This window comes from Anabrus simplex, chromosome 8 (genome assembly GCF_040414725.1).
Source record: "Anabrus simplex isolate iqAnaSimp1 chromosome 8, ASM4041472v1, whole genome shotgun sequence".
Lineage (NCBI taxonomy): Eukaryota > Metazoa > Arthropoda > Insecta > Orthoptera > Tettigoniidae > Anabrus > Anabrus simplex.
The window spans coordinates 193,246,912-193,272,229 of record NC_090272.1 but is presented as its reverse complement, the minus strand read 5'-3'; the positions used below and the strand labels follow the sequence as shown (position 1 = coordinate 193,272,229).

Sequence of the window (25,318 nt, the reverse complement as noted above, 5' to 3'; positions counted from 1 at the left end):
GATAGGATCTGGACAAGACCATTGGTCTGGACGGTTAGAAGCCGCGAAGCGGCCCTAGGCCTTTAGTTTCGTGAGCGAATAAAATCCCCGACCCGGCCGGGAATCGAACCCGGGACCCTCTGATCCAAAAGGCAGTACGCTGACCATTCAGTGAAAATGATGTGTGTTGTTTTAATACGCTCAACTTCCAAGGTTGTCCGCCCCAACGTTCAGTCGATCATTATTTTCATTTCACTTCAGCATTGTAGGCTAGGCTATTCAAGAACTAAACCAATCAACATCTAATGGCAAAATGCTTGCTGTGCAAACGTTGAATTCGTGGGAATCTAGTGGCGAAAGTGATCTCGGTAAGTAGTCACTCTCACAGCTATAAGTTGGTCTTATATGGATAGTTTTCGCCGTTACATACTGTTCATCAGATGTAAAGGTTATGAATTCGTATCACAACAACCAACAATAAGGAAAGTGCTTCCAGTTACATGTTCTATATTCGATACTTCATGTTATGAAATACCTCATATATATTCACTATTAGGAAAACAATGAATTATGTGTAAGTAACCTAAAATAAAATGTCTTACATAAAATAAACATAATAAAGTTGTAAGTAGACGAATGTGAGACCCACCCACTTCAAAGTTGCACTGGTGTACATCTTCATAAAATAATTTGTGTTGTACCTAAACAACTGTCGTGAGAAACTTTTCAGTAATTCCTAAACCATTTAAGCATTTACAAGTGATATAAACAAATCCCATGCACATGACACCGAACTTTGTTATGATAACAAATGAAAAGCGAATTTGATACAAATGAGATCGATATGTAAACAAGTATAGCCATCAGTGGAACGTGAATAACATTCGGAAATTTTCACACAACCCACATCCAATTTTACTTAGAATTGGATATCTCTCAGTATTACAATAAGTTGAATATAACTATATTAAAAACCATAGGATATTCTGAGCGCTGCCGTAGTCACAAATCAAATTTGACACGGTCGTTTTCATTTCCTATGATTGGTACTGCAACTGCCGCTTTTTTCCGCTAGATGGCAAAGTAATAGCATAGAAATGTCAAAGTGGCATGTTTTGATTCAAAGTAACTTGTAGAGGTGAGTTAGAACATTACATAAACTTCAAGAATATGTAACCGATGTATTAGTTATAAATTCGTGTTGTTCGTAGCATGTATACTAGAGAAGTACATCATCTCAGAATTAATTACAAATAGTGTGTTCATTAACCAGCAAAAATCTATACAATTTGTTTATGCTCAATGCAGGGCCGCTAGCAACTGAGAATACCTCCCGCAACCAGCTGACAGGAGGCTGCTGCGGGCTGGAACTTTCCATTGGGTACCAGGTCGTGAAAAAGCCGGTAGGTCTTCCTTCTGTCAAATGCAATTGATGTTGGATGTTTTCTGATCTGTACGCTAATATTGTGTTGCCAGGTTTTCACTGTTGGATAGCTGATGAGTAAAACACAACTGGGAGAACATTTTCATAAAAATTCCTTTGAAAAAATTTTCGTAGGTTCTGTATTAAATGACATTGTTAACAACTAGGATAAATTTTCTCGCTGCTTCCTCATAGAAAGTGAGTGAGGTCTTTTAGGTCTTTCAGTGGAAAATTAAATCGATTTTAATACTGTATTTGACTGTGTTTCCCCTGTCTCCTCTTATTTCTCAAATTCTTCTGTGTTCAATTTTAGGGTAGATGCTGTTGCTCAGTATATTTTCGTATTTCACCGACACTTATTTCTTTTTTTTCTAGGTCCGTGTTCGCTGTACAGTTAAGAAAACAAGGAAATGGAAAGTTGGTATTCTTATTAGCCCACATCACAGTATTCCTACAGTATTAAAAAATTTGGATAGTGTATTCACTAATATTCCACTTTTATAAATCATAGTTTAAATATTGCACGTAAGACGCTACCATTTGGTATTGCAAATTCTTGTGACGTCTAGTGTTGTATCATTGTGTGATACCATGTTTCTTCAATCCCCTGATTTAAAGAAGAACAGTGTTAATAACAACGCAATGGTTCCTACGACAACCATTGCTATTGATGTAGATGGACGTTGCGAGAACATGTTTGCTCTCACAGAAGACTTGGAACTTATTACACGTTTCTGCATGCCGGTGTGCACGCGTGACATGCAAACTCGCGAGCTGGCCCTGGATGTCATTGAAAAGACCGTGGAAGGATGGTTGGATGGTTACGGCAGTCCAAAGCACTCTCGGCTCTCTTCAATATCATCCAGTAATAACCTTGAAGGTGTGCTTAACACTACCAATGGCCATGCGGATAACAGTATCGTTTCGGTTGGTGGTGGAATCAAAAGCGTATCGAAAGAGTATCTTTCTCTTGTGACGTTACATCTACCAGCTTTACTGTGTCTTTCAGTGAACTGCCCGTTTCCTGATGTCAGGGAAAAGTGCGTCCACATCTTGCGCCTTGTTGAGGTGAGTCGCTTTATGTCTTTCACAAAATACCCTAAATGTCAAAATGGTTCATTGTAAATTTTGACTTGTGTGTGTGTGTGTGTGTGTGTGTGTGTGTGTGTGTGTGTGTGACTAAGGTTTCATAAGAGCAGCACCATACTTTACATGCCATGAATTTTATATACATGCAGCGAAGGAGCCCTTGATCTACTGAAGCGACAGAATTCCTTTTCCATTTGAGAGATCTGATACTCCATGGGGGGGGGGGAATAAATAGAACACTAAAAGGTATCAGTAGATTTATTTTGTAGGCCTGGTTACACTTTTTATTGAGAGGCAATGGCAGTTACTATTTTCACTGAACACTTATAACAAACTGGCTGTAGTTCCTGACTCTGCTCGGGCACTTCCTTTGAATGTTTAATTTTAGGATTTGTATTAACAGTTTGAAGTGATTTCTTTTGTAGATATCTTTATTGTGACATTGACTGATAGTTTATGAACTCTTTTCTAAATTTACAGATATTGGTATGTGTTTAAATTTAAGTTTTAGTTTGAGATTATAATTTCACATTAAACGATTTCCTTGTGGCAACTTTTATTATAATTTGGGTCCACCTTATTCAATACATAAACATTGTTGCTTAGATGTAATTACAACAAATATTTCAATCAGACCTAGTTTTGATGCCCCTCTGCGTTATCATCAGCTAATATAAGTTTGTGGAAAAATTGACAGTCGTATAAGTTTATCTACGTCAAAGTTTAAAACTATATTAACAACATAAAACTGTCTTAAAATTATACTGTCTCTTAAGTCCATATTTTCTACAAGTCTTGGACTTGCGAGTCTTGGACTTGTAGAAAATATGGACTTAGAGACAGTATAATTTTAACACAGTTTTATGTTGTTAATATAGTTTTAAATTGTGATCAATTCGACGTAGATAAACTTACATGATTGTCAATTTTTCTGCAAACTGATGATGACGCAGAGGGGCGTCGAAACTAGTTGTAATTGAAATATATGTTGTAATTACATCTAAGCAACAATTTTTATGTATTGAATAAGGTGGACCCAAATTATAACAAAAGTTGTAATCTTGGTTCAATACGGACAAACAATGAAGTTTATTAATTTTCCTTGTGGCAGTTGAGATTGTCAGAGAAGTAGCTGATCCTTTCAGATATATAATAAAAGTAAGTTACTGCTGTACGGATGTTCATCTCGTGCAATACATATGATGTACAAGATTTCATTTGCTGCTGGAACTATCACTGATCAGGCTAGAGACCTCAAACTGTGGACTCAAATATTGGTCGTTTTGGACATATTCTTGTTCACCATCTCTGAATCCCTATAACGATGGAGGCTGAACGTTGACTTATACTGCATCCAGAGTTGCATTTCATTTTAGTGACTCTGAAAACTATGATTTGATGCTGATCTCTTTTTTTTATTTTATTATACATTCTACCCCCTCCCCTAGGGGCCCTTCCCTCAGTATTTTTTTTTTCCAGATAGTAAGTCATAGTCTATTTGTACCAAGTTTGATTGAGAGCTATGCTGGAACATACACACATAATCTTGGTCATTTTTGGACATTTTCTTCTCACCACCCAATGCTGACAGGGGCTAAACTTTGACTTAAAGAGCATCCACAGAGTCACTGTTCATCTCAGCAACCCCGAAAACTTTGGATTCAACACTATTTTTGATTATTTTTATATGCCAACCCCTTCACACTCCCACCCCTGGGGGCGTTTGGGTGTCTTACCCCCACACTGTTTGTCTCCAGATAATAAGTCGTGAGTGTACCAAGTTTGGTTGAAATTGCTTCAGTGGTTTAGGAGGAGATGTTGAAAGGTACTTCAAAAAACATGGTGGCGTGTTCCCATCCTCGTCTATACAGCATTTCTTACCGGACTGTCATGATAGAGAGCAAGTTGCTGTCGCTTAGTCTGTCCGTCAAGGTCAATCCAAATCTTGGTGCGGCTTTGTCAGTAAATTAATTACAGAAATTGCTAGTCATAAAGAAACTACCTGTCGGATTTCGTTCAGACCAATTCCTAAACCCTCTCAGGAGTAATAAGAACATATTCTAAAATTTTCAGTGAAATTGGTCCAGTAGTTTTTGAGTCCATTCGAGACAAACAAACCAACATTTATTTAATTTATTTTCCGGGTTGAACCGTACAACACCATACAACACGGTTCAACCCGGAAAATAAATTAAATAATTCTTCACACCGTGGAAGCTTCACTTCTAAGAAACCAACATTTGTTTTATATATAATAGAAGATATAGGAGATATTTGTACTTAGGCCTATTGAATAATTTCACAGTTTGCTATTTTATGTTTATATCTCGTGTGGCCCTTAAAGAAAAACTAAACCTTCAAGAATGAGTGTATCAACTAACAGAAATACAAAGAAAAGTATTAGGGACCAAATTATCCTTGTAGACATTGTTGTAAAATGTTTTTTATACTAATGAGAAGCCTGTACGACTTCAAGGTCAAAGAAGTACAAGATTTTGGTAGTATTAAAGTGGACACAGAGAAAACTTAATTATACTTTTTTCAGCTGAAATACTAAACCTCTTTCCATTTTATCGTTAGATACAGCAACACACAACAGAAAGAAACAACCACTTCATTTCATTATGTACTCGAACATTCAACTGAAAACAACCCTAAATAGAGATCAATGATGATTGATTTATCAAGTTCACATGTCCAATATAAGCTAATGGAAAACCTTGTTCACTGGAGAATTATGGAAAATTTACCTATGAATGGTACTGAAGGCATCCATCTCGGAAGAGGACGATGATCTATAGCTGACAGATTTTACATTCCATAAAGTGGACTTTTAAAATCATAATCGTCATCATCTAGAGCAGTTTCCAACAACAGGTTGGGTTCTGCTTGGCCTCTCCATCATTTTCTGTCAATCCATCACTTCTCTTCTGTCACTGTCGTCCAGTTTCCTCCTCTTGCCTCGATGCTCTTCTTTACACCTTTCAACCATATGTCCCTCACAGGTCTGCTTCCCGTCAACTCCATTTCTAACATCTTTCATGGTATCCTCTCTGGTGCTCTACCTTAATTAAGGCCACAGCCGCTTCCTTCCCATTCGTAGGCCTTTCCTATCCCATCGTCGCCATAAGACCTCTGTGTCGGTGCTATGTAAAGCAAATAGTAAAACATATATATATATATATATATATTAAGATAATTAAGGTCATCATCATCAATGTCCCACTCCAGTCACCCAGGTGTGTTAAACAAGACTTTTCCACTCCTTTCTGTCCTTCCAAATCTGATCCATCCACCTTCTTCTTGGTCTTCCAACTGGTCTCTTTCCCTTAACTTCTCTTTCCAATTCTCTTCTTGCTACCCGTTCCTTTCCCATTCTTTCTACATGTCCGAACCATCTCAGTCTTGCTTTCTGTATGTTCTATACTAACGGTTCTATATTTAGCTCTTCTCTGATTTTAATATTTTGGATTCTATCTCTTCTTGTCTTTTTAAACAATGTTCTTAAAAACATTTCTACTGCTTGGATCTTACTATTTTGAATCTTATTTGTTACCAGTGTTTCTAGTCCATATGTTACAACTGGTATGAAATACTGTTTATATAATGTTAATTTCGTTCTCTTGGCGACTTTGTCATCCCATGAAAACTCTCTGGCTTGATGATAAAATGTTGTACCTTTACTTAGTCTGTTATTATTTTCAGGGTTGATTTCATTACTTCCATTTATAATGCTACCCAGATGTGTAATCTGTTTTACATTCTCTAACCGTTCTCTGTCTATGTTCACTTGGCTTCTCTTTTCCATAGTGCATGACTACAGTTTTTCTTTTTACTAATTACCATTTCAAACTCCTTCAGATTTTCATCCCAAATGTCCAGTCTCCTTTGTACTTCCTCTTCTCCCTTTCCCCAAATCACCATATCATCTGCAAATACCAAAGCATTCACTTCATCACTACTGATACTCTGTTTTACATGTTTTATGATTTCATCCATCAATATAATAAACAATAATGGCAACAGTGCACTTTCTTGCTTGAGACCTTTTTTTGTATAAAATGTTTGTCACCACTCCCCACTTGTAGTCTGCTTTTACTCTCATGATACAACATTTTTATCTTGTTAATTAATGATTTTGGTACATTTCCTTTTCCGTAGGCATTCCCATACATGTTTTCTCTTCACTGTATCATAAGCTTTTTCCAAATCCAAAAAGTGAAGATGATTTCCTTGTTCCTTTCCCGATGTTTTTCATTATCATTCGTACTGTAAATACCAAGTCTGTTGATGGATCTATTCGGTCTAAAGCCATATTGTTCTTCCTCTGTATTTCTATTATATCCATCAGTCTTTTGTCTCCTTCTTCCTGCGAGCAGTCATCCTCATTAAGTGTTCCAATACATTTTGCTATCACCTTCTGAAGACCCTTTCTGTCATATACTATGGATCCATATTCTCTCTCTAATGCTTGAATTTTTTCTTGATTTATTCTTTTCGATTTTATTACTCTGTAATAGTTTCTGATTTCCTCGACTATCTTGCTCAATTTTGTTCGTAAACTCTCCTCAACATTTCTCCTTTTCTTCCTTGATACTCCTCTTTACTTGTATAGTACGCGCACCTTTTAGTGATACATGGACACCCTAGTGCTGAATCGGTCGACTTCGGTTATCTTCGAGATTCGTATTGGCAACCTTTGAAACACAAACTATGAATCGCTGTGCGACATCTGGTGTACACTTTACGTACTAGTACTGTTGTTTATACAGCAAAGCCAAACTATAGAATTCATGCTAGGAACAAGATTCGCATCGAGAAATGGTATATAATGTGTCCGTAACACAGTTGTCGGCTTAAGGTAATAAAGGTTTAGAAAATTCATATCGATGGATCATATTATCGATTCAATTCAGATTTCATTTCCATTCGGTTGGCAGTATTACCAGAACCTGAAGAGCTCCCTCCTTACTCTCCACCCCTCTACAAAAATAAATCACTAAAAAGTGTGCGAATAATAGTTTCAATTTTTGGATTCCACATGTAACCTTTCTATCTTACTCTCATCCCTCTGACACGTTTTTTTGCTTTTCCTTATCCATTTCTTTCTTCGCCTTGTTCCTTTCTTTTATTCTTTTTTATTTTGTCTGTCCACCACCGCGTCTCCTTTTCCTTAACTATTAAGGTATAGGTAAAAATTTATGGTAGAACTTTTATGCAGGGTTGCCCGTGGCATCGTGACCAGTAATAACCCATCGTGACTGACGGTGACATTTAAATGTATGCACACACATCAGAATGAAGCCTTCACTTTCCTCACCATATATACCGAAATGAGGCCAATAATGTGACATTTCACGTAAATTCACTGTCGTAAAGTTGTGATGACTGTGTATAACAATGAATTGGCCTCCACCATCTGAGAGTTTAAACAAATTTCTCCCAAATAGGAATTGTTGAAACTTGTCTATAAAGAGGCTATGTGAAGATGTCTTCGACCCTGGTCCATCACTTCGTGTTTTTGCAAACTGCCATTTATAAATTTCTGGGTTTGATCCCCCCAATTCTGCCACGAGCTTGAGATTAGTTTACCGCATCTGGAATAAGATTATCTCTGCATCAAGAGAACAGGTGTGGAGGTACCGTACCTGAGAAGGTAGTAGCCCTCAAATAGTAAACCAGCAAGTACGATAAGGAAAGGTGTTGTGCTTATCACACAACACCCAGTCCTACCCCAACAGAGGGCATCATTGGCCAGTAGATCAAGGATTTGTGTTGCTTTTAGCACTGTGGAACTCATTTTGTTCACAGTTTTTAAACTGTCGTCTGAGTAACAGACTATATACATTCTATGGAGCTCTGTAATCTTCCCGTTCAGACTTTAAACTTGGAAGCTTGGCATGATGCCAGGCTAAGTGGCTCAGATAGTAGAAGTGCTGGCCTTCTGAGCAAGGTGGCAGGTTTGATTCTGGCTTATTCTAATCGTATCTGAAGGTGTTTGGATACACTAGCCTCTGGTTGACAGTTTTACCGACATATAAAAGAACTTCTGTGGAACAAAATTTTTGCACCATGACATCTCTGAAAATCATAAAAGTAGTTAGTGTGGTGCAAAACTAATAACATCACAGGACTGTTCAAATTTTATTTCTACGTTCTCAACTGAGGATCATGACTGAACATATTTAGCTGATATGTTTGCATTCTCCTTTTACCAATGTCTCTTCACCTTCTAGCAGAAATTTTTGTCTGTTCTGGTATCAGCTTGCATTTTGGAGATAGCGGGTTTGAACCCCACTGTCGGCAACCCTCAAGATGGTTTTCCATGGTTGTCCATTTTCACACCAGGCAAATTCTGGGGCTGTATGTTAATTAAGGCTATGGTCCCTTCCTTCTCACTTCTACCTCATTTCCGTCCCATCGTTGCCGTAAGACTTATCTGTGTCGATGCAATGTTAAAAAGAACAAAAATTGATGTTCTTGTTTCGGGTTTGTCTGCAAGTTGGTGATTGTCGACTGGTGTTGGAAATGAAGGTTTGTCCTGCACAGTTTTGCCTGTAATGTCAATAGTAACATTATTATTAAGGTATTCAAGCTGTTTAGGCCTATTCAGTTTCGTAATTACCAGCATGGCCTGTCGCCTTTCCAAGATGCTGGTGAATAATATGCTATTGAGACACCGTTTTGCCTTACATTATTATCATTATAATCATCATCATCATCAAATGCAAATATTGATGCCAAAATTCAACACCAGCTCAAATGTGTTAGTAAGGCTTTTAGGCTCTTTGGGTAAGGGCCTTTGATGATCAGAGCAAGCTTTACTGTATATGTACCAAGCTATTGATATACCATCTCTTACATATGAGTGTGAAATATGGACTAACCTCAGAAGTCACATACGATGGCTGGAAAAATATCACCTGCGCTGCCTGAGAAGGATCCTGAGAGTGGAATGGCAAGGTTGGTGCACGAACATTAGTGTTCTAGAAAAAGCAAACTCCATTAGTATTGAAGCCGTGATCATCAAGCACCAACTGTGTTGAACAGGCCACGTTGTCCGCATGCCTGAATTCCGTCTGCCAAAACAAATTCTGTATTCCCAGCTAAAGGATGATCGAAGATGACATGGGCGACCACATAAGCAATACATAGATACATTAAACACCTACATGAAGAAGTCTCGAGTTAAAACTGAGAACCTATTGTACTCTATCTTGGAATGAAATCGGCACTGTGAGCAACGGCGTTGGAAGGTAGAAACTGACAAGAGCAATGCTAGGAAACAGACCAAATATATATCAACAATGCGGTAAATCTGCGGCTCCAAGATTGACCTCTACAGCCATCGAAGAACCCACAAAAACAGAGTTTTGAAGAAGACTATCATACCACTCAGTGAGTGATAGCCCATTATTATTATTATTATTATTATTATTATTATTATTATTATTATTATTATTATTATTATTGGATATTACTTGTAACAAATACTCTTTCACAAATTTTTACTTGTAATCATTACTTTTCACAAAATATAAATTTTACTTTTAATTTAGGCTACTTCTTGAAATGAAGTTGTTACATTCTGGTAATTGGTATATATCACACTGAGAGTTTTAGAAGGTTAGAGCCCAGCACTCGGAAGGCACAACAGCAAAGGGATAAAGCTAAGGATAAGACATGTACTTGTTGAGTTTCTCGCCGCTTGTAATTATTGGTTGAGATTTAAATGATTTTGTACTACGACTTTGGAAGTTTGCATATTGTTGATAATAGTATTGGAATGAGCATGTGGTGGTGAAGAGGTTAAGGTATTTCCACTCTCCTACTTCAATAAATATTTTGAATTCCATGGCCCTTAAAATAATGAGAGCATGAGCATGAAATGTAAACTGTGCTGGGAGGAATTGTTTTAATGTTCCAATATATCATGTTTCAGTCTCACTTGACTGGTAAAAATTATAATTCATATGTCCTCTGCTACGGTGTGCAGACATTTTAATTTGATGCCATCTGGTTGCTTGCTCGTTAATTTCAATGTTCCATTTACTCTAGGCCTACTAGATGGCGAAGTAAACCGAATCTCTTTCGGGTGTCTTTGGCCGAGTTTTAATGACTGTTGTGTGAACACAAAATGTGGGGTATTATGTAAAGTAATTGTAGACTAAATTGTTATTTTATTGATTAGATGTTGAAAAAGTACATTTTAATGATGTACCTTTATGCACATTCAGTCTTCAGCCCTAAGGCTGGTTGGATCCTCAACAGCTCTGCCATCAGCTGGCATAGATGGCCTAGGCATTACTGAAGAGGCGTACTAGGAAAATGAGGAAGTGAGGTAGTTTCCCATTGCTTTCCTCACTGAGTCAGAGGTTGCAATTTGATATCAGTCTGCCAAGCCCACTGAAATGCATGCACCAACCGACCCTGTGAGCAACATTTTCACACCATTCATAGCAGGGACTGGCTGCAGAAGGAATGGCATTACTAGCATCGCTCATACCTCAGTCACTTTCATAGTGTCAAAGCTAAGGATAGACAGAGACAGATCATTGAAAGTAACAAAATAGCTTTAGCCCATACCAGAAGACTTACAAGGGGGCATTCCCTACTCGTCACCACCGATTTCGCTCAAATTTGTAGAACATGCAGGGCTTGTCTAGAAATGAAAGTACCCGAAGTGGGAACTCCAGATGGCCAAGCGTATAGAAAATAAGAATTATAAATAAAAATGTTGACGCGGCTCTCGCACCGTATAAGCCACTTACGTTAGCGCGCACGCCGAGCAGTTGTTGGCGTAGCGGTAAGAGCTTGGACTAGTAACTCGATGGTCGTGGGTTCGACTCCCGCTGTGGAGACTGTTTTTTCTGTCAACTTTTATATTATTCATTTTCCAATTACGCAAAGAGGTGAATAATTCATTTTATTTGGATTGGGATTTCATTGTCAGACTTTTTTCTGCCTGTGCCAAGAATCTATTGTTTGTGTACAGCCGCCAGTAGCAACCTTCACTTGTCAGGTGGAAGCGAAACGACTATTCACGTTTATGGCACATCCCCAAGGAGGGGAGATAGCCAGTATAGGAGAGAAAAAAAAAAGAATTTCTGTTGGAACACGTCGGGAAAGTTCGCAACTCCAAATTTTCTACAATTGTGCGCTCATTAAAAAATGACATCCTATATGCCTTTTGCATATAAATAAATAAATTTAAAATAACTTAATAATATAAAAATTGAGAAAAATATTCTCCACGCGGGGAGCCGAACCCACGATCATCGAATTACTAGTCCAAGCTCTTACCGCTACGCCAACAACTGCTTGGGGTGCGCACTAACGTAAGTGGCTTACGGTGCGAGAGCCGGGTCAACATTTTTATTTATATTTTCTATGCGCTTGGCCATCTGGAGTTCCCACACTTCGGGTACTTTTATTTCTAGCCAAGCTCTGCATGTTCTATAAATTTGAGCGAAATCGGTGGTGACGAGTAGGGAATGCCCCCCTTGTTAGTGCACTGTAAACACTAGGTCCTGCCAGCAAAGGCAACTGAATAAAATATTTCTCAGGTAAATCCAATTTATACTTTTGTTTTGTATTTTTCTCATCACTGATTAGCCTATTACTGCAACGTAGTGAAGCTGAGTTTATAGGAAGGAATATAACTTTTGATTGAACTAATTGCCAAGGTACAGACTGAAAATCATACACAGCCTTGTGATCTTAGAGGTTCTAAAATATGTTTGAAGTAGTGACCATAGGTCCCCCAGCTGAGTCAGACATTCCATTTTAATTATGCCAGGCTCTCCATTTTCAATTTTCCTTCCCGACTCAGATTTATATTTGCCCCAACTTGTCCTCTTCAATTCCAGCTTTATCTTCATAGGCGGCCTTCTGGTTTTTCCTATCTTAGAAGAGAGAGAGGCTGATATATAAGTATGAAAATAAAGACTACCTTCTTTCAGAACACTGTACATCACAACTGAGAACTTGGTGGACGGACACCTGCTGCTCATTAGAGCTTGTCCAGAGGTGTAGCTTTCATGAAGTCGGTTGTTATGCACCATGATACATTTACGGTGACATAATTTTCGTTCTGTGAACGGATCTGTTCCAGACTGGACAACTAACTTTTTTTATTATTATTTTTTTTTTTTTTTGCGGGAGACGCGTGATTTTCCATCCTTCCTTCCACATTCCTGATCGGTGAGACCGACTCCCAATTTTGAGAGCAGATTTAGAATCGTATTTTAAAAAAAAGATCCTGCGTGTTTCATCATTCTATCAACAGTTACAGAGAATTGATGTTGGGTGCGTATAAGTAAGGTGTTCTTAAATATGATAGACGTTCTAAGGCAACGCTTCTGTTTCACGTTCGAATGCACTGTGTGAGAGGATGTTTATCACATTTACGAAGATAATGACATAATTCAGATCGAAGTCTTCTGAGATAATTAAGGTAAACTTTCTACCATAAAAGCTGTCCAGTAAGTAACAGGCTGAGTGGCTCAGACGGTTCAGGCGTTAGCCTTCTGACCCCAACTTCGCAGGTTCGATCCTGCCTCAGCCCAGTGGTATTTGAAGGTGCTCAAATTAGTCAGCCTCGTATCGATAGATTTACTGGCACGCAAAAGAACTCCCACGGGGCAAAATTCCGGCACCTTGGCGTCTCCGAAAACCGTAAATGTAGTTAGTGGGACGTAAATAATATTAATAATTATTTTCCAGTAAATTAAATGTTTTGAAGGAGCCTCCGTGGATCAGGCGGCAGCGCGCCGGCCTTTCATCGCTGGATTCCGTGGTTCAAATCTCGGTCACTCCATGTGAGATTTGTGGTGGACAAAGCGGAGGCGGGGCAGGATTTTCTCCGGATACTCCAGTTTTCCCTTTCATGTTTCATTCCTGCAACACTCTTCAATTTCATTTCATCTCTGTCATTAATAATTGCCCCAGAGGAGTGCGACAGACTTCAGCATCCGGCACAATTCCTATCCTCGCCGCTAGATGGGGGCTTCATTCTATTCCTGACCCGGTCGAATGACTGGAAGCAGCCTGTGGATTTTCATGTTCAAGTTAAGTGCTGAACAGCGATCAATGCCAGTGACGTATAGCGTTTAGAAAATTGAAGGAGGTCATGTGTTCTAAATCTGAGATAAATGTAGTAATGAATGGAATGAATGAATAAATAAATAACGATAACAAGTGTTAAAATATTTTTGAATTTATGTGAATTTTGTCTTCATCACTCCTGATTTTACGTTTGGACTTTAGCATGTCTGCTGTTACTTTCAGGACAGTGGGATATTCACACCATTTACTATATTAATCTCTTCAGGATGATGTACCTTGCCGGAACTTTGTTGGCTGTACCACTGCGATGACCCTTTTGTGAGTTACTTGTACAGATCATGACCAGGTACTTGAGCGTGTCTATTTGCTTCAGATATTGGCCCTCCCTTCCTTTTCCGTCTTGCCATTTTTGAAATTTCTGAACGCAGGAGGAATACGTACACTTCAATTTTTGAAGGATTTGGTCTAAGTGCAGTTTTTTTAGTATGTTGACGTGACTGCATGGCTTCTGAGATTTTCACTTCGACCTGTTCAGAATTTTTGAACTTGTACAACAAGAGCGAGTTCATCTGTATAAAGAAAGTGTTTTGTACTTTGTAGGTTCGTCAGCGTCGTCAACGGCTATCCTACTAAGCGTCGGATCCATACACAGCATCGTGCAGAGGGAACTTTGGTATCGTAGAGTGTCCCATGTGTGCAGCCAGGCAGAAAAACCGTATGGATGGTTATGTGCCTAGAACATCTCAACCGATTCCACGGACGGACAACGTTTCTTGGAACAAATTGTGACTGGTGTTGAAACCTGGAGCCAACATTTCGAGCTGGTAATGGAGATGTCCATCGTCACTAAGACAAACGAAGACTAATCTTGCTGCTTGCGGATGTCAAGATCATGTTGATAGTGTTCTTCGATGCCAGTGGAGTTTGAATGACTTCCGGTCAGAGCCACAGTCAGCTTTCAACGTTATTCTGACATCTTACAGAAACACCGATGGTCATTAAAAACAAACGATCGAGAAATCTGTCGCGAGTTGTGCTTATGCTCCTCGATAACGCACAACCACATGCCAGCAAAGTAACAATGGGCACACTGTGTAGTTTTAGAGGGAATCTTACGGATCACCTGCCGTACAGCCCAGATCTTGTGATTGTCACATCTTTGGTCTCCTGAAGGGCAAGCACTTCGCCACCGATCAAGGCGTTCGTGATGCTGTGGAAGAGTGGTTCAACCATCAACCAGCGTGCTTCTATGCGGGCGGTGTAGAGAAAATTGTTCAGTGTTGAGACAGATGCCTGATCGATAGGGGTGATTAATTGTAGACGCTGGAATAGCGCCACATTGTGCACGGTACGTACAGACATGGCTGCCAACAGGGAGAGGCTTAAAGTAGAACAGAACAGCGTGCACCCGCTGCATGGACTTAGTCCTCCTCAGCAACGGCTGCGATTCCGATTCCCGAAGATCTTCCTGAGGGCATCTGAGGTGCTTATCTTCTCACCAGAGGAGGCACGGCTGTAGCTATAGACGAAGACGACCCTTCACATCCGCGGATGGATGCCAGCAGCGGAGCCGTTACCATCTGGATATAATGAAAACTGTCTGGTGTGGAAGTCCGTGCACAAGCTACTACGTTCACGATCAGATTCAGGGATAATTTGAAGAAACGTGGTTTCAGCACAAGTGATACAAGGTGTGAATGTGAATAGGATAAAACCATGAGCGACATGCTTCAGTGCCCTCCGTGCCCAATAAATTGCGCCGGGCTGAGTGGCTCAGACGGTTAAGGCGCTGGCCTTCTAACCCCAACTTGGCAGGTTCGATCCTGACTCAGTCCGGTGGTATTTGAAGGTGCTCAAATACGACAGCCTTGTGTCGGTAGATTTACTGTCACGTAAAAGAACTCCTGCGCGACTAAATTCTGGTACCTCGGCGTCTCCGAAGACCGTAAAAGTAGTTAGTGAGACGTAAAGCAAATAACATTATCAACATATTGCACAGAGGATGATCTCTTACGAGCCACTTCAAACTGAATTGTACATTCATTGTAAATGTTTGTATTCGAGAATAATAATCTGTAGACATTCTCGAACTGCAGCAGTATATTGTCGTTTTGATGTTGTGTATGTTGTCCAGTACATATAGTGAAAGTTTATAAACATCAGTTTGTATTTCAGTTCAACAACCCGTAACCATTTCCTCCCTACTCTCCATGGCTTCAATGCATACCATCGTGTGCCCCTCACACTTCTGTGTTGTCCCCCTCCTTATTGTAACGATTAGCGCTGTTAACTGACATCTTCAGGGGTCGAGGTTGAATTCCCGGTATTGCCAGAAATTTAAGATTGGTGGGATAGCTGGTATGTGGTTGAATAGGTACCTGCAGCTCACCTCCATTGGGTGTGTCCCTGAAAAGAGGTGCATCAGTTCGGGGCGAGGACACGAGTTCACTTCTACCTTTAAACAGCCTCTGATATCTTCATTCCTTACGCGGTCCATCCTATAAACCCCGTATACCTACCTTAGCCTGTTCATCTCTGCCACATCTAGTTCCTTCTCAGATTCCCAAACTGCTCGCGTCTCTTCCCCGAATAGCGTTGCGAGTCCAACAGCTGTTTCATATGTCATTCCCTTGAGTTTAACTGCCATTAGTTTTTCATAGAGACCGAGCACTAGCTTTCTGGTTTGAGTCACGTAGCTGTGAGGTTGCATTCGGGAAATAGTGGGTTCGAACCCCACAGTCGTGAAAATGGTTTTCCCGTGGTTTCCCATTTTCACACCAGGCGAACGCTGGGACTGTACCTTACTTAAGGCCACGGTCGCTTTCTCCTCACTCATAACCCATCGTCGCCATAAGACCTATCTGTGTCGATGCAACATAAAGCAGATTGTGTATGTATATATTTGTCATAGAGCACTCCCGATATTTTTTCCCGTTCATTCAGATAACCTGTGTTCTGTGGGCTATTTCTGCTCTTAAATCTCCATCTTTGGCCGTCGATGATCACAGGTGCTTGAAAAGTCAGCATTCTTCAGCCTTGCTCAACTCTGAATCTGAATCCCACTATGTTAGGCCCCTTTAAAAAAACATCATCAAATCCCACCATTCCTGTTATCAGATACTCCACATTTAATGTATTCAGTTTTCTGCTCACCCATCCTTAGCAGCCCGCCTTTGAGGGCAATTCTTCGGTTTTCTAGCTTCTCTTCCACCTCATTGTTTTTCAAGTCTCACAGCAAAATATCGCCTGCGAACTTCATGCCCCAGCGTGCTGGGTCTCTGATGCCCTCAGATTTGAAATCCATTATCAGGAGAAAAATGTATCAACTTAGCGATGCAAACCTACTCCTACTGGTATATATTTCGTCATGCCGACACTTGTCCTTACTTTTACTATGGACCCGTCGTACATACCTTGCACCAGTACACCTCCAAGCTTCTTGCCAAGGCACGCTGTCCTATGCCTTTTGTAGGCAAACAGATACTATTCCTTATTCTTCCGGTATTCTTCCATCATTTGCTGAAAGTTGTCATCTTTCTAGGCATAAAACCTAACCTCTCATCACTAACTGTTGTTTTATCCCATATTAAACTCTCTCACTTCCAAATGTTCATGGTGTGCGATGTTATTTTTTTTACTCGGTAATTTTCAAACTGTCGAGCAAGTCTGTGCGGTTTGAGTCGCGCAGCTATCAGCTTGCATTCGGGAGAAGTGGGTTCGAAGTCCACTGTTAGCAGCTTTAAAGATGGTTTTCCGTGGTTTATAATTTTCACACCAGAAAAATGCTGGGGCTGTACTTTAAGACCACGGCCGCTTCCTTCCCACGTTTAGTACTTTCCCATCCCATCGTCGCAATAAGCCTTAACTGTGTCGGTGCGACGCAAAGAAAGTAGATAGTAAAACGTAATTAAAAAATAGCACAATCCTGGATGTCACCTTCATCTTCTATATTGGGACAATCGTGCTCAATCTTCGCTCGTTCGTTATCCTCACTTCCCTGAATACCCTCCATCAACTCACAGAGCATTCCGACGCCTTCTCCGAGACATCTCCAATCTTCCACCGGTATCTCATCCGGACCAGCTGTATTTCCATTTTCCATCTCCTGCTCAACTCGAATTTCTTCCGTACTGATGCAATCTACTAGTCCTTGATCCGGTATTCCATTCCAAAAGACTTGCTTTGGATTTGCCTCATTCAGTAGGTAACTTACCTGAATTTAGCCTTCCATATATATTTGATTGTCATATAATTCTTTTAACACTAGAACATGTAAGTCCTTGGTTCGTTGTATGTGCGCAAAATCTGTTGACGTTCTGTTCCATGTCTTTGTTATTCTATACAGTGTGGTTCCTCTCCATGTCTTTCCCAGGTTTTCGTGTACCTTCTCCAACGCTCCTACCTTTGCTGAAATCACTCCTCTTTTAGCCACCTTATTGGCCGGTCTATATCTTTCTTTGTCCTGTTCTTTTCCAGAAATATTTTTGTTCTTTGGTGTCTTTTTCGCCTCATGATTGTTTCTTGCACTCACGTATTCCACCACCACGTCTCTTTGTAACTGTTGGTGGTGATTATTGTTTTAAGAGGAAGTACAACTAGGTAACCATCCTCTAAATAACACTAATCAGAGAAGAAAAATTGAAGTGATCTGACACTTGAAAAATGAAGATATCGGCCAAAGAAAGACTAGGGCCACGAAGGGCCTGAAAATGAAAGATTCCGTAGGCCTCTCAACCTAATACCGTCGGGGTTGAAAAAGAACAATAGGATAGATCAAAGTGAGGAGCCTGACGCAAGTGGAAGCAATGCCAGGACTCAGTTAAGGGCCCCGTGGTCGCCAAACCATGCTCACGAGTGAAGAGCCACTTGGGCCCCTTTTTGTCACCTCTTACGACAGGCAAGAGTTAACGTGGGTGTTATTCTACCACCCCCACCCTCATGTGTGCGTTTCTTTGTCACCTGGAGCACCTTTCACTGATGTTCTACGAAGTACGTATGATTTCCTCTCGATTTTGCTTCGCTACCCCTTCATTTACCTTCCACCATTTCTGAATTCTATCCGCAGCCTGTTGCCTGTCCGGTACCTTCATTTTGAACTCTTCTTCGATAGTCCGATCGTTCAGCTTCCACCATCGTACTTTAGGCTCAGTTAACTGCATCCTTCTGTTTTTTATACCATTGGAACTCACAGTCCGTTAACAGAACTTGGAACTGGAATGTCCCTGCTTATGACTGCAGTCAGCTGAGTTTGATAGCTTCAGTCGCTTAAGTGAGGCCAATATCCAGTATTCGGGAGATGGTGTGTTCGAACCCCACTGTTGGCAGCCCTGAAAAATTTTTTCCGTGGTTTCCCATTTTCACATCAGGCAAATGTTGGGGCTGTACCTTACTTAAGGCCACGCGGCTTCCTTCCCAGTCCTGGTCCTTTCCTGTCCCATCGTCGCCATATGACCTATCTGTGTCGGTGCGATGTAAAACAACTTAACCTTTAGTCAGTTTAACGCCTCATACAGCGGATTTGTACGTCAGACTGGTGATTGGACCGATCCTGCCATTCATTCACAGTATTCAATGGGGTGTTTTCCAACAGGGAAAGGTTTATCCTCATACTGCCGCTGTCACCCACTGCGATCTACCATGTGTCGACCAGTTGCCTTGGCCTGCGAGATTACCAGACCTTTCGCCCATTGAGCCCGTATGGAACGACGAATCCAGTGTCATCCAATACCAGCATTAACCACGGCAGTTATTAATGTACCGCCATGTCACATGTCTTCTCGGGCATACCCTTGAACGTGTGACCTAGAAACTAATCAAATAAATGCCTTACCTAGACAAATGCTGAGCCTAAATTTCATTCCTCTAAACTAATGACTTCTGGGTGTTGGGATTTCATTTTACACCAGTGTATTTACTGCTCTACACGGTCTCTCTTATAAACTCAGACCGAACGCACGGTGTTTGTTCTCTGCGCTACGGCAGCTGCCTCAGCCGAAATTAAGTCGCGCGCGGCCGTCCTGCTTCAAGCGTGTAAACAATCTTATATGACATCCTACCTTATAAAAGATGCTGGAAGTGTCGTCCTCCTGGGTCATACATGCATTGTATCTGGTAACCACAGTCTGGTTGACGCGAGTGAGTTCTGCCACTGTAATGTTTCTGATTTCATTCGTAATGTTTTCTCTCAGTCCCTCCAATGTATGAAGATTTGTTCGATACACTTTTTTTTTTCAGTTTACCCCACAAGTAAAAATCGCACACTGTTAGATCTTGAGAACGAGGAGGAAATAAACCAGCGCTGATCACTCGGTCTGCAAACACTTCCGAGATTGTATGTATGCGCAGGGGCTGAATCTTGCTGAAACCACCCACGCGATTTTTCTTCTTCCGTTAACTGACGGAAGAACGGCGTCAAAATGTCATGATGGTACCTCTGAGCATTTACTGTCCTCTCGAAAAAATAGACCCAATTATTAGTCTTGCACTAATAGCACACAAAACAAAATCTTCCTGTCATAATGCGGGACTTCATAAACACCATTATGATTTTCTGCACACCAATAGCGAGAGTTATAACTGTTCACACGACCATTAAGACGATGCCAGAACTTTTACATACGAAAATACGGTGCATCAGTGTTAACTGTCTCACCATGTTAACAGGTGAGATTCAGACTGGTGACTGATGCTTGCCAGGTCGAACACGTGCAGGCTGTTTGCAAGTTCAAGAACTATGCGCGCGTCTCCCATACTGTAGCTGGCGTAGCGCAGAGTATTGTAATTTATTGAGCATTACAGGCTTTTCGCCCAGATACATGTTCACAATGCCAGATTATATAAAACAGAAAGAATCATTAAAACCAACGAAACTGCACAATTATAAACAGAACTAAAAACACACCAACTATATCTACTAAGCGGCCCCTTGCATGGGCGGATGACCAGTCTACATTGTAATGGCCAACCCTACAACCAACACAGTGCATTCGGTCTGAGTTTATGAGATATACCCTGTGTAACATCATCTGCAAAATGTCTTATATGTGATTTCAGTTCTTTACCGATATCATTTATATACATACCAAACATAAACACCGAGCGAGTTGGTCGTGCGATTACGGGCGCCCAGCTGTGAGCTTGCATTCGGGAGATTGTGGATTCGAACCCGACTGTCGGCAGCCCTGAAGATGATTTTCCGTGGTTTCGTATTTTCCCACCAGGCAAATGCTGGGGCTGTAACCTTAAAGGCCACGGCCGCTTTCTGCCGACTCCTAGCCCCTTCCTATCCCATCGTCGCCGTAAGACCTATCTGTGTCGGTGCGACAAATACCAACTTGTAAAAACAATCCATTAATACTGACCTGCGGGATCCCCCGTCCCCCACACTTAATCGTTACAGGGTCAGATAATACTTCACCTGCTCTAATTCTCTGACTTCTACTGTGTAGAAATGTGGCCACCCATCCAATCACTCTTTTGTCTAGTCCAATTGTCCTAATTTTTGTCAGTAATCTCCCATCATGCATACTTGTCACGAAGTCAATAGTGGCACTGTCCATTTGACTGCATGAGTCTTACTATACTATACTATACTATATATCTCGTCCGTCTGTCTGTCTGTCTGGTCGGTTGTCTGCCTGCCTGGAATCTTACAAATTGAGCATCAGTTGAATAACATTTTCTAAACCCGAACTGTATTCTATCAAACCAGTCGGTAATTTTGCCGTCATGTCTAATATAATCAGAAGAATGCTTTCACATACCTTACATTAAACACACATAAAGCTGAGTGGCTTGTAATTATCTGTTTTATGTTTATCACCGTTCCTTTGTACACAGGAACTACCACAATTCCTTAATGCAAACATTAATCAAATGAGTACTTCAAGTATGATACTGTATCCCAATCCATTGCCTTTACTAAATCCCCAGAAATCTTATCAATTCCCGCTGCTTTGCTAGTTTTTAACTTGTCTGTGTTATTGTAAATGCTTTTTGTTGCCGTAGGTAGATTTCAGTACTTCGTTACTATTAGTCACGGCCAAAAATCCTGACATACTTTTGACTGAATACAGGGTGACCCAAAAGTTTGGTAACATTTCACGAGGCAATACTTCTCGGAATATTGGAGGTAGAGAGGTAATAATTGACACACATGATTGGCATGTCCGGCTCCATAGCTAAATGGTTAGCGTTAAGGCCTTTGGTCATAGGAGTCCCGGGTTCGATTCCCGGCAGGGTCGGGAATTTTAAACATCATTGGTTAATTTCACTGGCACGGGGGCTGGGTGTATGTGTCGTCTTCATCATCATTTCATCCTCATCACGAGGCGCAGGTTGCCTACGGGAGTCAAATCAAAAGACCTGCACTTGGCGAGCCGAACATGTCTTCGGACACTCCCGGCACTAAAAGCCATACGCCATTTCATTTCATTAGCATGACATGGGGTTTTATTGACATGAAAATAAAGTACACAAAATGACCAACAGATGGCGCTGGACAGCAACACATCAGGCAACTTCCGACGGCAATTTCTCACCATACCTGCGGATATGCTGTACAGTGCTGTTCACAAAATTGCCCCTCTACTACAGGTATTATTGATGAAGGACGGCCGACAATTTGAGCATATTGCACCCATAAGGCGAACCTTGAAAAGGACACAATATGTTATAAAGATCGTCTTTGCTAAACCTCGATTGTTATGCTAATTATTGCTTGTGTATCGCGCTATCTGTTGGTCATTTTTGTACTTTCTTTTGGTGTCAATAAAACCCCATGTTATGCCAATCATGTGTGTCAATTATTACCCCTCTACCTCCAATATTTTGTCAAGTATTTCCTCGTCAGATGTTAACGGACTTTTGGGTCACATGTAGTTATGCCTCTTGTAAATCCTTACATACACGCCTTCCTTGTTCAGTAATGATTCCTGGAATGTTCTCCTTGAAACCTGTTTCTACCTTAAAGTGCCTATACATACCTTACCATTTTTCACTGAAAATCATAAGACTGCCTGTTACGCTTTCCGTAGTGTTATCATTAAATTACTTCTTCGCTAGATTCAATTTCCTAGTAAGTTCCTACAATTTTTCCATACTTCCACAACCATTTCTAACTATTTCTTACCAACCTGCACCTCCTCCTTAGTATCTCTTTCTCAGTTATAGTGTGTCTGTACGATCACTTAAGACCTTTAAACATAGTCATGTTTTCCCATTCCTCAACCATTGCTTAAAACCCATTCTATAAGCTGTTTACACTTTTATGTACAATTTTCCACCGGTCAATTAAATTTCCCCGTGCCTCTCTTATCATCCATTTGTTGATGGCAGTGGATATGAACAAAAAATAAGGTGCAGTACCTAAGTTTAGACGTAAGAGATTCGTGGGAGAAGTGATCGACTAAACAATGAGAATGAGAATCTATTTTAAACCTGACATTCAGCGAACACAAGGAAAAAGTAAATAAAAGGAATGAACGCCTCTATTTCGCTCCTCTGAAGATCTCTGCGTAGCAGGCTTTACACTTTATTTTTTATTTTATTTTTAGACATTTCAGATAAATCTCATGAGTGTCATGTCACCCACTGTGGGTGGGGGACGCAGATGAAGAATACACCCACGGTATCCCTGCTTGTCGTAATAGGCGACTAAAAGGGGCGACCAAGGGATGATCAAATTAGAACTATGAAACTACTTGTGATTAGCACCACCACGCGGGGAACACCATGGGCCGCTTTAACTTGCGCGTAGAACCACTATGTTCGGTACCAAATAGGTTTGTGTTTAGTAGCAAACGAGAGCGCGACGCCTTTTACAGTACCTGTGATTAGTAGCACTATATGAACGACACCATGGGATGAGGGAACCCATGGTTCTGGCTTGCCTCTGATTAGTACTCATTATATGAGGAACACCACGGGATAGTACGAGTCCCTGTGGTTAGTACACTTGTGTGATGAACACCATAGGTTTGCGTTGCCTGTAAATGGCACTGCAATGTGCCATACACCGAGGGTCTGTAATACATGTGCGAATTTCATTACCTGTGAGTAGTACCATAATGTGTGGAATACCGCGAGTCTACGCTACTCTTAATTAGTATCGTAACATGACAAATACCATGGTTCTACCTTCCTAGCGATAAGTACCATTGTGAGGGGTCGCTGACTTGGATTTTCGACTCCTTTCGACTACAGGTATCCTCGATTTTCTGTTGTGCTCTAGAAGCACAGTCCCTTGGTCAGTAATACTATTGTTCTACGCCAGCTTCTGTGCATGTGAGGCACTGTGGGTCGGATCCACTGATTATTTTAAATTCATATCCATCCATTCATTGTTCGTCCTCACGTTTTTAATTCTGATCAGTGGATGTTTTTGAGATTTTAATTTGTCATTTAATTTCGTCTCATTTCGTACCATTAGGGGCCGATGGCCTAGATGTTAGGCCCCTTTAGACTACAACCATCATCATAATCATCAGTATTATGTCAAATTACGGAACCGGCTTGAGAACGAGCCGTTATTTCTTCGGACAGAGTTAAAGGGGCTGCAGAGTTTAGGCAACATTGCAGTCAACTCGAGAAATATTTCGGAAATTTATCTGTTCTGTTCTGTACGCTTCCTGTGTGTAAGGTTGCGGGATAAAATCTTGGAGCATTCGATTGACATTTAAGAGTACATAAGTGAGATACTCATATTTGTACTCGTAGATTTACTTTCACATATATAAATTCCTTTTTATGGCATAATTCTGATATACTGTGGTCTCTTAAAGCTCTTCAAATTAAGAGAAGTTAAACAAGATATTATTCAATGCTGAAGTTGGGCCGCAACGGACCGGAACGGCGCTTTTACATTATTCAAGTCTACTTAAAGTTCCGGCATAAACTCGCATAGACGCAACGATAGAAATCATTTTCTAGTGGCATTGCGTTTAATCAGACCCCTTAGTAACAACATAATCTTCCGTTCGTGTCGTGACAATTATTCATATTAAATCATTAGTATTATTTAAAAAAATCAGCGCTAGTGACCACTTGTAACAATTTGCTACTCATTTATCATGTTTTAGCTTGGCTTTTACAGAAGTTTATATCTAAATCTGAACGTGAAAGTGCATTCTGCGCTGTGAATGACATTCAGTCTGCGAAGAGGAATGCTTTGTTAGTATCACGAACTAATGGGCTTTATTCATTAGGAGTTTCGACACCACAAGTACACTTGTGACTCTGATCAGGGAGATCGGCCGGTGAAATTGCATGCCGCGGAAGAGAGTCTGTTCCAGAATGTCGTAAGATGCAGCCGGGTAGTTACTCAAATTATAACATGTAAGTTCAATTCTGAAATTGCACCTTGCGCTGATCAACCTTAACCCTTTCGCTCCCAGCATCCATATATACGGACGTCGATGGTATGTGCAAGAAATCCCTACGTCCGTATATACGGACATTTCGTAAATCATTTTTTGAAAATATAATTTCATCTCAAATATACGCGTAACATACACTAAATAAATCGGGAAGGAATGTTCTGTTCATATCAACAAACTTCAGTATAGTATGCAGTGCCGAAAAAAGCGAGCGAAATCTAGAAGGCATTGCCCTTGTGCACCAGCTGACTACGTTGTTGTTTGTAGTTCTGCAATTCTGTAGTTCTGAAATTTAGTGGTATTTTTAATTTTTAAATGTTCTTTTAAGTGATATGGATGGTGGGAGCCTAGCAATATTTTTTTGTATTTGAAATTTTGAAGAAAT

At 40.5% G+C, this 25,318-nt stretch overlaps 1 protein-coding gene across 1 annotated transcript in view; it reads left to right on the top strand.

Moving 5' to 3' along the window:
- Nucleotides 1-1,085: 1,085 nt before the first annotated feature.
- The window catches only part of LOC136878950 (uncharacterized), a 644,334-nt gene continuing 620,101 nt past the window's right edge, over nucleotides 1,086-25,318 (top strand). The window contains exons 1-3 of the mRNA XM_068229091.1: nucleotides 1,086-1,117; nucleotides 1,288-1,382; nucleotides 1,778-2,470. Of these exons, the coding sequence (XP_068085192.1) occupies nucleotides 1,994-2,470 (477 nt within the window). The 5' untranslated portion in view covers nucleotides 1,086-1,117; nucleotides 1,288-1,382; nucleotides 1,778-1,993. The remainder of the gene's footprint in view (nucleotides 1,118-1,287; nucleotides 1,383-1,777; nucleotides 2,471-25,318) is intronic.